A 13,889-nucleotide genomic window follows, 5' to 3' on the forward strand; every position below is an offset into this window, starting at 1 on the left:
CACTTTAACAAGTGCAAACCAAATAAAACTTAAGAATATGATTACAAATAATATTCATTAATTTTTTTCAATCTAATTTATGTGAAAATAAATCAATAATAATAATAATAATAATAATAATAATAATAATAATTGAATATTATTTAACATAAAAAAACTCAAATGATAATTATAATCATAAGTCATGCTTTTATATAAAAAATAAATTTTATCTCATAATTTTAAACATATGCATGTGAATAGCCAAGCAAATATTTAAGATCAATAATTAGATTTTTATTTATCACGTAAAATTTTTTATCAGTATGTCATATGAAAAACTATAAAAGAAAAATATAATTTATTTTTCTTTTAATTCCACGTGGAACCCTCAAACAAGTCAATCCTATTTAATTTGGAAAGTTCATAGTTGGACAACCCAAATTTGCCTAGTAGATTTGGACCAATCATTTGCCCAACGAGATCTGTTAAAATTAAAATATATTAAATTAAAAAATTGACTAAATTTTAACTTTTTCATGAATTCTATCAAAACTTGATTAATTGAATTTAAATCCTGCCAAATAGTAAAATACATTCACGATCAAGTTGATCAAAATATTTGATTAAAATGAATCTAATTAGTCAGTTTTATAATTGAGAAAATAAGTCAATTTTTTTTTTAATTTTTGAAGGGCAAAACTATAATTTTTTATGGGATATATAATAAAAATATATGATGCATAAATGGTAGAAATTAAATTTCAGGACATAGATTAGATTTTTATTTTTAATTTTCGAGGGGTAAAAATATCCTTTAAAAAAAATTCTAATTCTCATGCTATTATCGTCTGTGTTCCATGGCACCCATGTGCATGGTCTCATTTGCCATCTACTTATGTGTCAATTGCATTGGCATGACTCTTCTCACACCGTAGACCGATAACCTCATCGCCATGCTATCACATCATGCTATCGTGTTCCTCACCGGTGGAACACATTCATGATGCATCGCTGATTAAGCTCTAATGACATATCGTCCCACCATATATTCATGCACATGCGTTGACCGACAACCCTCACGATCATCGTAGTGCGTGGTTATGCTTGCATATTCGCCCTGCAACCATTGGGAACTGAGACCTTTGGCGTCCAGTTTAAGTTGGTCATAGCTAGCAAAAGTTGTAGTCATAATACTATAGTCGCGACACTATTGTAGTCTCCGTAGTAGTGGCACTACAATCGCCACAACTGCTATAGGTCATGGTTGTACTATAGTCGCTTATGACAAAGGCAAGTCAACTGCAATAAGACTCCTACACAGAAGCAACCATACATGCAATCGTGGCTAGTTGCTGCTTGCAATTGAGTAGGTAACCACCGAAGGCCATTGCCCTCATCAATATTGTTGCTAATAACAAGATGTTGGTAGTAGTCCATCGATCAAATATGGGGAACCTCATCCGCAAACAAGCATCATGATGAACTAGATTGAAAAGTAAATTGATAACATATACGGATTATTTAAACATTATAACTTACAATAAAATAACATCTTTTTATAAGTGAAAAGTGCTAATAAACATATTTAAATATAAAAAAGATCTAAAATACTTTTACGATCTATATCACTTTTGCTACATACGCAGTCGCTGACCGTAATTGGACTAGCGTCCATCAAAGGCCACCACCCTTAATAACAATATTACTGATAGCAAGCTGTCGGTAGTATTCCATCTATCAAATATAAGGAAGCTCAACCACATACAGATGACATGATGGATTGAATAAAAAAGTAGATCAACAACATAGATGGATCATTTAAATATCGTAAATCAAAACCAAATAATATTTTTTCGTAAACGAATGGTGCTAATAAATAGATCCAAATACAAGAAAGATCTGAAATACTTTTATGACTAAAGTGTTTGATTTTAAAACATAGCTTTATAGGTATAAAAATCATGATTATGCTATTATTTAAAAAACTTTAATGCTAAAAATTAAAATCAAATGATAATAAATTAAAAAATATATAATACATACCATTCAGTGTCATTCAAAAAACCTTTATCTGTTTTACAAGCATACAATCATCGAATTGAATTCGAAAGCTACAGCAATGCCGATCTATAAAAAAAACTAGACTTATCCTCTCTTCCTATCTTTTACAGGACCACAATTGATAAATTAGAGAGTAAGGAGTGACTAGAGAAAATATGTAATCTTCTAATGACTAATAACTAGTGTATTTTATCTCTACCACCACGTCTTATACTTTTATAGACAAAAATAAAGTGTCTAGGATAATAATAAGAGAATTCTCTTTCATCATCCTAAAGAATCCCAACATAAACTTCTACAAAAGGTATGGATAGTTACAAAATACCCTTAACAAATATAAATTACCATCGCATATAGAATGAAAAGCCCAATTTAGAACCTAAGTCCTTGCAAAATAAATTTATTGCAAAATAAACAATCGGTGAGGTTTCCATGTAACAATTTTGCAACAAAGTGGGCTTTCATTTAGGCGTGCGTGTTTGTGTGGTAGCCTCATCTAGTTAGATATATATATTTTTTTATTGTTTGAGGCTTGTAAGTGGAATCCATGAGCAAATCTTTACATAGAGATTAAAAAAACAAAAGTTAAAAAAAAAAATCGAAACCTCCAACCCATAATATGTAGGGATTTTCTAATTTAGATATATGACATAAAATGTTAGAAATTTCAACATAAAATCTTTGCATGGAACAATGACAAATGGTTGTGTCATCGTTTAATTTAAAATTGCTATCACTATGAGCACTTTGTAATGCAACCGTTGCAAGTGAAAAAAAATATATATTTTTGTCTGTTGTTCACTCGCCTAATTTTATTATAGATTTAGATTATTTTTAGTTATGATAATATTCATGGAAACTCTATTGCTCGAGAAAAAAAAAACCTTATTTGACAATTAAAATGGGAAACGATCGAAGAATCCACACCTTATTTGATGACTTAAATGGATACACTTTTGCTCGCTCGAATCCATTGAACCGAAGGATCGATCCAACGTTCGTCCTGCAATCAGTATCACAAGGAAAGTTGTGCGACGAGCAATTTGTGGTGCGCCGCCAATACTCCAACGAGCTGTCCAATCTCCATCCACTATAGGCCCACACAAACACTTCCATTCCTTCCAATAGCAAGCTGGCATCAGAGCTGGCCGATGTACGATAAGGGAAGACGACCCAACCCACCACCTCTCTCCTGGGCTTCTAGACGAGGAAAGTGGGAACACCACTGGTGTCTTCCCCCGACGCACTATCTTCCCATACAATCCAACTTCGATGGTCATCGTATCCCCCACGCCGCTAAATTGGACCGCACTACATTCATCATAAAAAAGAATCAACCAATACTGTGTACCCTAAGCCATGACCGCTGCTATCTTCTTCATTTTGTATGATTCTTGATTTGCTGTAACAAATGACTGCACCGACGCCGACCATCGATGCTTATATGCTCGACACGTGTTTAGGGTCGCCGGCCCGGGCCTTCCTGCTCCGCCGCCTGGACCGCCGGCGCTCCCTCGGGTCCTTGGACTGGCCCCACTCGTAGAACCTGCTCTGCTCCGACGGAACGATGTCGCAGTCGGGGAAGGCGACCGGGTACCGGTTGGTGTCGTAGCAGCAGGAGTACGTCATGTAGCGCTCGCGGAAACGGCGCATGGCCGCGCGCTTCTTGGGCGTCATGAGCGCGAAATCGGCGGCCAGGAGCTCGTCGTTGGCCTCCGCGCAACGCCGGGCGGCGGCGGAGTCCACCTGCTGGATCGGGTCGGCGCGGCAGCCCCGGAGAACGAGGTCGGAGAAGTCGGAGACGAAGGGCTCGTACTTGTAGTTGACCTTGTACTTGCCGTTGCCGGTGGCCCAGGTGGAGCCATCCCATATGGTGGCATAGACGGACATAGGCTTCGACGGGTAGTCGCCGCCCATGGCGTCGCTCCGGACCACCTCCCTGATCGGGGTATCGTCCACGTAGAATCTGCAACACCATTTTGGTCAGAACAAGAGAACAGAGAGAGAGAGAGAGAGAAAGAGGCAGAGCACCATGCATACATGATAAGTTGCGAGGTCCAGAGGATGGAGTATCGGTGAGCCTCGGCGGTGGGATCGAACGGAAGGACGTACCGCTCCTCGCGGCCTCGGCTGGTGCTGCCGTTGCCGTAGACATTGGTCTGTATCCTCCAGTCTTTCCCTCTTACATTGCCCAGAAACTCGAAGTCAAGTTCATCATGCGTCTTCTCAAACAGATCTCCATTGGAAGTCTGCAAACAGAGCACAGAACATATCCGATTAATCTCTCTTCCTCAGAAATAATATTCACATCTAATCGAGTTAATGCTACTAAATGATTGACTTTATGGATCATATCAGAAAAGAATCGATTTCTTGAACCGTTCAAAGAACGCGTGCGGATACTGCACCGATGTTGTGTGAACACGGAAAAGCTTAGTTGTCTTTCATGTGGTGTTCGTATCACTGTCTCGAAAACGTGAATCATGGAATCGTTCACAAAGGTACATAGAATTCCACCATTCAACATTACGATAAACCATCAAATCCGATAAATCATGTATTGTATTACATATTTTCTATATTATGTGATCAATTCAGATGCCAAATTATTATTACTATGAGAAAAATAATTACAGTTCAACCAGAAAAGCAAATTCGGTGGAATTAATGATACGGAAGGAACTCACGTAGAAGGCGACGACGACGCCGGCAGTGTAATCCGACGGCAGCTTGATGGAGGCGCTGAAGAATCCGTGATGGTACATATCGTTCGATACGAAGCCCGATCCTAAACCACCACCACAAAAATAACTCAATTACACGGGACGCGTCGGCGACAAAGATGGGGTCAGGGTCGGGGTGGGGTGAGTACCGGAGTAGCGGTTGAGGCTGAGGCGGGCGGTGCGACCATCGGAGGAGCGGACGAGGTTGTCGTTGCCGAAGAGGTGGGAGAAGCCCTCGTCGAAGGTCACAGTGTTCACGTCGAACGCCGCCGTCACCGTCACGACGCACGAGAGCAGGACGACGGCCGAAATCATCGCCATCCGCCAACTATTCTCTCCGCTCTGCAATCCGAGTGTAACTATGGCTGTCGACGTCGTCGGCTTCCGTCTTCTTATAGAGAGGGGTGGGGAATCAGTGGGTGGACGGATTGATCTGGCAACCAATACTTCCATACCGTGCCGCGCTGCTTCGCGCGTTCCAGTTTGTTGACTCGACGCGGTTGGGGAACTACTCGCGTCGCACACGTTTCTTGAGTGGTTCGAACGCCATGGTCGGTGGGCGGCCACTGATCGCGCCACTGATTCGTCGTTTACGAGAAAGGAAGGGATATTAAAGAATATTGCGATACAACATCTTAGACATCAAACCAAAGGCAGCAGACGAACGCCAATCTGTCGCTTCCGCTTGCTCTGCCATCATTCCACCACGCTTGTAGATCGCAAGGGCAAACGCTGGGCGGCTCGCAAGCTGGCGTTGATCGAACCGCAAAAGGTTCATGCGCCACCGCTGACGAATTTAATTGGATGCAGTAAATGAAGTTAGAAACGCACAGAACACGGCATCGTTGGACTTCCCGGAGTCCATTGGTGGGAGATTGAATCGAGGGAGGGGAAGCTACAGAGAGCCTATAAAGAGTTTACTCCACTTGCAATCGGCATCAAGGATTTGGAAGAGCCCTTTTAGACTATCGTCATCTAGAAATTGTTCGTCCCGAGATGGAAGACTCAATTTTGCCACAAAAGCTCCCATGCGGCTTTGATTTCGTCCCTCAGCAATGATCGGTGTTGAAGTAATGCGTTTATCGATGGAGCAGAGGAGGAGCACCGGGGAGGACCGAGCAGCAGACACAACACCCAACCAAATGTCCCTCTCCTCCGACCAAACATTCCATGATGTTAGATTTATTGGGTGTACTAATGTCGTGTGTTTGGAGAAGTGGGACATCATGAACGAGTGAGTTCTCGGATTCATACCCACGCCCTCTGAGGAACGTTGCACGCTAGCGGGGATGAGGCTGTCGCCTCCGGACGCTCTGCGTTGCCATGATTGCTAGGAAGACTCCGAGAAGGCTGGTGATCACTCGGGCCATGCAGCAGGAAGCCTCGAAAACAGACCTGAAACAAAGTGACTTTTCTCTCGTTTCAGAAGCTGTGGGAATCAAAAGAAACATAGGCATCTCACATCATATCGATTTTAGTTGTTTATTGTATTGAAAATTGATTTATAATAATTATTTATGAAGTTATCATGTTGTAAGTAGTTATAGATATATTGTAAGTAGTAATCCATGATCTAAAAGTTATATGGTAGTTTCTATACCTAACTCAATCATGAGTGATATGATGGAGTGATATAGTTACCTTTAGGTTCTATAAATAGGATCATAGTTTATGAAGTAAGATAGTGTTTATGCACTTGAAAATATCTTATAAGTGTTGTATGTCTTTCCTCTTATTTAAATACTACATCGATTTTCTTGATCGAAATGATTCTTTTTAATTGCATAGTAGTATTTTATTTTTATCATTTCCTTGCTCCTCCGTCCTTAATATTTGTAGTATCAGAGTTAAGTTTCAATCTGAACTAGGTATTATAGCTTTCAATGGTAATTCCATATCAAAACCCCTTATTCTCATTTTCTTGGACAAATACAATAAATTTTAGAATATCAAGATGAAGACTTTATTCAAGTCTTAAGATCTTTGAAACTAAATAGAAAATAGATATGCAAATCCAGATAATGAAATCATGCCGAGGGAGAATAGAAAGGACTCAAATGCATTGTTATTCATTCAACAAGCTGTATATGAGACAATCTTCTCAAGAATTACAGTAGCAACAACCTCAAAGCAAACTTGGTTGATACTTAAAAATGAATTTCAAGGCTCATTAAGGGTGATTACGGTAAAACTTCAAACCCTTCGTCATGAATTTGAAATTTTATTCATGAAAAGCAATGAATCGATGTAAGATTTTCTTTCTCGGTGATTGAAATTGTTAGTCAAATAAAATCTTATGATGAACGTCTTTCTGATCATATAATTATTGTAAAAGTTTTAAGAAGTTTAACTTCAAAATTTGATCATGTTATTGCTGTAATTGAAGAGTCAAAAGATTTATCTACATTTTCATTTGATGAACTAATGGGTTCTTTGCAAGCACATAAAGCAAGGTTGAACATATCACTTGAAAAAAGTAAAGAAAAGTCATTTCAGGTTAAGAAAGAGTCTTCTACTTCAAAAGAAGATAAAAAATCAATAGGAAAAGGACGTGGCAGAGGAAGATTTTGTGGTAGAGAAAATGAAAGAGGGATAGAAAGAGGATACTTTGATGGGTATGATGAACAAAAGCAATCAAATTATAAAAAAAAAATTATAAAAGTGGAATTCAATATTACTATTGTAAAAAGTTTGGTCGGTAGATTGCTAAAAAAGAGAAAAATAAGCAAGCTATGTAGAGAAAAAAATGAAGAAAATAATAAGTTATTTATGACTCATTCATAAGTTATTAATGATATCTCAAATGATATTTGGTTTTTGGATAGTGGATGTTCTAATCATATGTGAAGCATAAGATCAATATTTAGATATATTGATGAAACTCATAGGTTCAAAGTTAGATTTAAAGATAACAAGTAAATCCAAGTGAAAAAGAAAGAAACAATTAAGGTGAAGACAAATCAACGGAAGGAAAAATACCTTGATAATGTTTTTTTTGTTCCTAGTTTATCGCATAACTTGTTGGTTGTTGACCAATTGATAGATGATGAATATTTAGTTATATTTGATGATGGTTTATGCTCTATTAAAGATAAAAAAATCTTATTTAATTACAGTAAATATTTGCATGACGTAAAACAAGATGTTTCTATTTGATGTTTCAAATGTTGAAAAATATGCTCTTGTTGCAACTCAAAAGAATGAGTTTAATTTGTGACATTTAAGACATGGACACCTCAACATTAAGAGTTTAAGGTTGTTAAATAAAAAAAAATGATTTTTGGATTGTCTAAAATTAATACACTTTATGTATGTGAAGGATACATTTATGACAAATAAAGTAAAAAATCATTTCCTATTAGAAAAGCATGGAGAGCATCTAATTATCTTGAATTAATTCATATATGTGAACCTATGAATATAAAATCATTTGGTAAAAGTCAATATTTTCTATTGTTTATTAATGATTATAGCCATATGAGTTGAGTATATTTTCTGGAATTAAAATCTAAAACATTTGATAATTTTTGAAAATTCAAGGTACTTGTAGAAAGGCAAAGTGGTAGATATATAAAGATACTTCGGATGAATAGAGGTGGTAAATTTTTATCTAATAAGTTTAATTATTTTTGTGAAGAAAATTATATTCATAGAGAATTGATAGCACCATATATACCGAAGCAAAATGATGTAGCTGAACGTAAGAATTGAACTATCGTTGAAATAACAAGAAGTTTGCTTAAAGGAAAACACATATTCCAATCATTTTTGGGCAAAAGCAATTACAACAACAGTTTATTTGTTGAATATTTCATCAACAAAGGCTGTTATGAATTAAACTTCGGTCGAGACTTGGTATGGTATAAAACCAAGTGTAAGTCATCTAAGAATTTTTTGTTATATTACTTATGCTTTGGTGAATTCATAAAATTATCACAAGCTTGATGAAAAATATGAAAAATGTATCTTAATTGGTTATTCCTTATAATCCAAAGCATATCGATTATATAATCCTATTAGTAGCAAAGTTATTATTAACAAAAATGTTATGTTTGATGAAAAGAAAAGTTAGAATTTGGAGACTAATAAAAGTGGAACACAAATTCAAATTCCAGTAGAATTAGATGCTCTACAAAATCAATTGACAGATCTTACTCCAATAAATTCATCGTCAACCTTAGTAGCAATTAAAATTCTGATTCCTTAGATGAAACCCCTCCAGGAAAATTCAAATTACTAATATAAATTTATGACTCAACATTTGCTTTATTTATTTTAGATCTTATTATTTTTAAGGAAGTAGTTAAAAAGGAGGAATGACAAAAAGTAATGAAGGAAGAAATAAAATCAATTGAGAAGAATGAAACTTGGGAGCTAATAGATCTACCGAAAGAAAAGAAAGCTATTTGATTAAAATGAGTGTTCAAAACAAAGTTTAATGTAGATGGAAATATCCAAAAGCATAAGGCTCGACTTGTAGCAAAAGGATATTCACAGCAATAAGGTATTGATTTTGATGATACTTTTTCTTCAGTTGCCAGATTCGAAGCTGTGAGAACTTTCTTAGCTTTAGCTGCTCACTTAAGTTGGCTTGTTTATCAATTTAATGTGAAATCTATATTTTTAAATAAATATTCATACGAAGAGATTTTTATTACTCAACCTGAAGGTTTTTTAGTTAAAGGACATAAAAGAAAAGGTGTATAAGCTAAAGAAAGCTCTTTATAGGTTTAAAGAAGCTCTAAAGGCATGACACAATAAAATTGATTATTATTTTGATCAAAATAAATTTAAGATGAGCAATAATGAATCTACTCTTTATCTAAAGAAGGAAGATGAACATAATATTCTAATGGTTTGCATTTATGTTGATGATATTATATATATGGGTTCATCTAACTCTTTTGTAGCAAAATTTAAAAAGTATATGATGAATAAGTTTGAAATGTCAAATCTAGATTTACTGCATTATTTTCTTGGGTTGGAAGTAAAATAAGGATCAGATAAAATTTTTATTTCACAAAGAAAGTATACAATGGATCTACTCAAAAAATCTAATATGATTAATTGTAAAGTTATAACAATGAATGTAAATAAGAAATTGAAACTTGAAGGTAGTATATGTTTGACAAATGCAAAATACTACAGAAGTTTGGTTGGAGGTTTGATTTATCTAACTCATACTCGACCAGATATTACCTTCTATGTTGGTGTAGTAACCAGGTTTATGCATAGCCCAAGCAAACATCATTTCAAAGCTATTAAAAGAATTCTGCATTATATTACTGAAACTACAAATTATGGTATTTGGTCTTCTCATAATTTTAAATGTAAATTATTTGGTTTCACTTATAATGATTGGGCAGGAGCTTTAGATGATAAAAAGAGTACTTCATGTAATATTTTTAGCCTTGGATCATGAGTTACATCTTGGAGTTAAAAAAAGCAAGCAATAGCTACGTTATCGATATCAGAAGCAAAATATGTAGCCACAACATCAGCAACTTGTCAAGCAATATGGCTTAGAAGATTTCGAGAAGATACTCATTAAGAACAAAAAAAAAACGACAAAAATATTTTGTGACAACAAAGCCACAATTGCAATGATGAAGAATCCAACATTTTATAGAAGAATGAAACATATAGAGATACACTATCATTTCATCCGGGATCTTGTAGCAAATAGAGTCATAGCAATAAAATATTATGGAACAGATGAACAAATTGTGGATATCCTCACCAAGTCGCTTCTAGTTCAAAATCATATTTATTTCATGTTGCAAATCTGTGTATATAACTATGAATTAAGGGGGAGTATTAAGAATTGATTCATAGTAGTTATCTAGGTAGTTACCATGTTCTAAATAGTTATAGACATATTCTAAGTAGTGACCCATGATCTAGAAATTATGAAAAAGTTTCTACACCTAACTCAATCATGAGTGATATGATGGAGTGATGTAGTTATCTCTAGATTCTATAAATAGGATCATAGTCCATGAAACAAGATAGTGTGTGTACTTGGGAATATCTTATAAGTGTTCTATGTCTTTCTTTTTGTTTAAATACTACATCAATTTTCTTGATAGAAAGAATTTTTTTTAATTACATAATAATATACTATTTGTATCATTTTCTTGCTTCTCCATCCCCTTCTCCCTCCCCAAAGTATTCTTCGTTGCATGGCATGTCACACTGGTATAAACGTAGCGCATACGCGTTCTCTCGGTCACACATGCCTCACCCTGTCATCTATCATCCTCTGCAAAGCACAACTCACACTTCACACCACACTGTCCTTTTTAACCTCCACTCATCTCTCCCCACCTTGGCTTACAACTCCTGCTCCTCAGTCCTCTCTGTGGAGCCACCTTCTCACTCCGGTCCCCAGCAGCACATGATCATTTATGCTCACTCCTCACATCAGGCAGCACCAGGCCAATCAATATATAAGTAGTGCTCCTGCTGCCTAGAGGAGGAGAGGGATAAGATCTGAAGAGGGTAAGGGAGGAAGAAGACTCTCATGGAGCTTTTCCCAGCACATCCTGACCTATCTCTGCAAATTAGTCCTCCCAACAGTAAGCCCACAGCAAGCTGGAGTAGAACTGCTGATGGGAATCTTGGCTTAGGGTTTTGCAGGAGAGCCATAGACTCCTCACACAAAAACACCACCTCAGACTCCGCCGCCACCAAGAAAGCCCACCAACTCCACTTCCAACAGCGCAATCCGTTCCTTCACGAAGGATATCGTCGGGATCTTAGTCCGATAATGCCCATAAGAGGGGTTCCGGTGTACCACCGCCCTCCTGCCTTCCACTTCGGCCTTCGAAACCGGCAGCACCAGCCACATCCATGTGACTCGACGTCGCCGTCGAGGTCGACACCGAGACTCCTGCCGCGGTTCCCTGCGAAGCGAAGCACGAGGGCGCCGAGGATGCGGTGGACGACCACGCTCCATGCCCGCTTCGTCCATGCTGTGGAGCTGCTGGGAGGCCATGAGAGTGAGGAGATGTGAACCTCTTGTTTCTCTTCGCATGTTTCGATCGCGAGTACTGACCGATGACTCTGGTGAACCTGTTTGGATGTTAGGGGCGACGCCGAAGTCGGTTCTTGAGCTCATGGACGTCAAGGATCTCACCTTGGCTCATGTGAAGTCTCACTTACAGGTACCGAGCGACCGTAGGATATGCTGCTGCTTTGGCTTGCGGTTGCTTCTTTTCCATGAAGTATTTAATATGGCCTAAATAATATCATATGTATGAGAGAGAAAGAGGCCATGTTTTGATGAAGCATTTATGTTTGTGTGTGTATGATGGTAGATGTATCGAACGGTGAAGACCAGTGATAGACAAGCAGCTTCTCCTGGTACTGCAGCTTCAATGTCTTTCGGTTTGCTTCTTATTTGGGTCATTGCAATGCATCAGGTTAAAGGTCATGTTTTCCCCTCTCTTAGGGCAAGCTGAGTTCATAGAGTTTTCTGATGACAACTTGCTCGAGATCCAGGGACCCGGAGCTTCTACTCAGCAAGGAAGGTCTAATGGAGATAGAGGCACCAATGATCATGGCTCCTGGAGCAATTCTGCCAGGTGTAGAATATGCATCAATATATTTATTTCTGCTCAATTCTTTTATAGCAAAAGCTATTTTTTTTTCTTGATAGATTTATTTTTATAGTCAGAGAATGCTAATCTTCATATCAAAGAAGAGAAATGAATGCTTCATATACATATATTGTGACGTTTGTTCCTCCTATTTTGAGAGTTATATGTCATCTTCTTCTCTAGAAAATTGAATTGTCTTTCTTCTAGCAAAGCCTGCCAGATATAATAATCTTTACTTTCTGACATGAAACTACACTGAAAAGAAAAGAAAAATAATAGGATGGATGAGTGGTACAATGTACTTTTAAAAGTAATCTTTGTTAAATGCCACTAGGCTGATATGATAAAAGAAATCATGATGATCTATCTATCTACTTTAGGCAGGCAAAGTCATCTGCATTATCAATCTTCATCCAAGTGCTAAAAAACAGCAGCAAAGATCATAGCATAGCTTTGTTCCCCCCATGATCGTGCAATGATCTCAAAAGCACTTTAAGAACTAGAGAGTCTACTCGATTACCGTCTCATCCAAAAAACATGCTCTCTCTTTTTCGATGAGGTCCTCGCAATCTTAGTGTAGAAGTTAAGCCTTTTGAGACTTCATTGCACTTTGTCCTAATGGGTAACGGGCACCACATGGGAACTGCTCATCACCTTTAATTCAATGGGTAAAACTGATAAAGGAAGCAATTCACAAGAAGCAAATAGAGAAAGACAAAGTTCTTCTTCTTCTTCAAGTATGCTCTTATCTTGCAATGGGCTTTCTCTAATGCAATATATTTTCTCTTTTTTGCATGCAGCAAAGGAGACTGCTTCCCTGATAGGCCCGGTGGTGATTCCACCAAATGGACCAAAAACTCAACTGAGGTGACCACCTTCTTCATGTTATAGATGAACTCACCAAAAGATTTCATGTAGTGTTTTGCTGTGCAGGATATGCAATCAAAAAGGTTGGAAATGATACCCAACCTGAACTCATCGAGCTTCTCGGAGACCAAAATGATAAAGCTCAATCTTGAGTTTACCTTGGGAACGCCACATTCCATCTAGTCTTCTCATCCAGCACATTGTATTATCAGAAGTGATGTGAGGGGGAGAGAGAGAGAGAGAGAGAGAGAGAGAGAGAGAGAGAACTTATGAAAGCTGAAAGAGATTGCATGTCAGATGGCTCTACTGATACAAGTCATTAAGACCAAGAAGAAGAGTCTCTTTTAGTCCTGCCATAAAAGCAGGAAAGGATCGGGTTTCTTCGTTCGATTGCATGTGCACGAGGTTGCTTTTGTAGTGTCCCAATAAAGTGAAAGGTGAAGCGCGATGTTATGATCCAAATGCTGACAGGAGATGTGTTTATGGAATAGAAACTCATTTTGACGTTCCATCACTCCTTCTTCCATGGTTGTGTTATTACAAAGAACCAGTCACAATACGTTATATTAAGATTCTGAAATTATTTGGAATTGTGATCTAATTGGAGTCTTACGCTACATCTTATTTCATCCATAATCTACTGCATGCTGACAAA

General features: G+C 37.4%; 2 protein-coding genes across 3 annotated transcripts; one reads left to right on the forward strand and one right to left on the reverse strand.

The window, feature by feature from the left end:
- Window positions 1-2,945: 2,945 nt before the first annotated feature.
- LOC103971749 (probable xyloglucan endotransglucosylase/hydrolase protein 30) lies at window positions 2,946-5,143 on the reverse strand. The gene is made up of 4 exons (XM_009385856.3): window positions 4,916-5,143; window positions 4,731-4,831; window positions 4,084-4,292; window positions 2,946-4,009 (listed from the first exon to the last, which is right to left on the reverse strand). The coding sequence occupies exons 1-4, from the start codon at window positions 5,085-5,087 to the stop codon at window positions 3,484-3,486; spliced, it is 1,008 nt and encodes a 335-aa protein (XP_009384131.2). The 5' UTR covers window positions 5,088-5,143; the 3' UTR covers window positions 2,946-3,483.
- A 6,036-nt stretch (window positions 5,144-11,179) lies between these two features.
- LOC103971750 (probable transcription factor KAN2) lies at window positions 11,180-13,558 on the forward strand. 2 transcript variants are annotated; one of them, XM_018821010.2, is made up of 6 exons: window positions 11,180-11,767; window positions 11,856-11,932; window positions 12,086-12,131; window positions 12,220-12,352; window positions 13,168-13,234; window positions 13,286-13,558. In XM_018821010.2, the coding sequence occupies exons 1-6, from the start codon at window positions 11,290-11,292 to the stop codon at window positions 13,415-13,417; spliced, it is 933 nt and encodes a 310-aa protein (XP_018676555.2). In that variant the 5' UTR covers window positions 11,180-11,289; the 3' UTR covers window positions 13,418-13,558. The 2 variants fall into 2 exon arrangements, with proteins under 2 accessions (XP_018676555.2, XP_009384132.3); XM_009385857.3 differs by having other exon boundaries at window positions 11,181-11,767; window positions 13,301-13,558.
- The last annotated feature ends 331 nt before the right edge of the window (window positions 13,559-13,889 follow it).

Source organism: Musa acuminata, chromosome BXJ3-11 (assembly GCF_036884655.1).
Source record: "Musa acuminata AAA Group cultivar baxijiao chromosome BXJ3-11, Cavendish_Baxijiao_AAA, whole genome shotgun sequence".
NCBI lineage: Eukaryota > Viridiplantae > Streptophyta > Magnoliopsida > Zingiberales > Musaceae > Musa > Musa acuminata.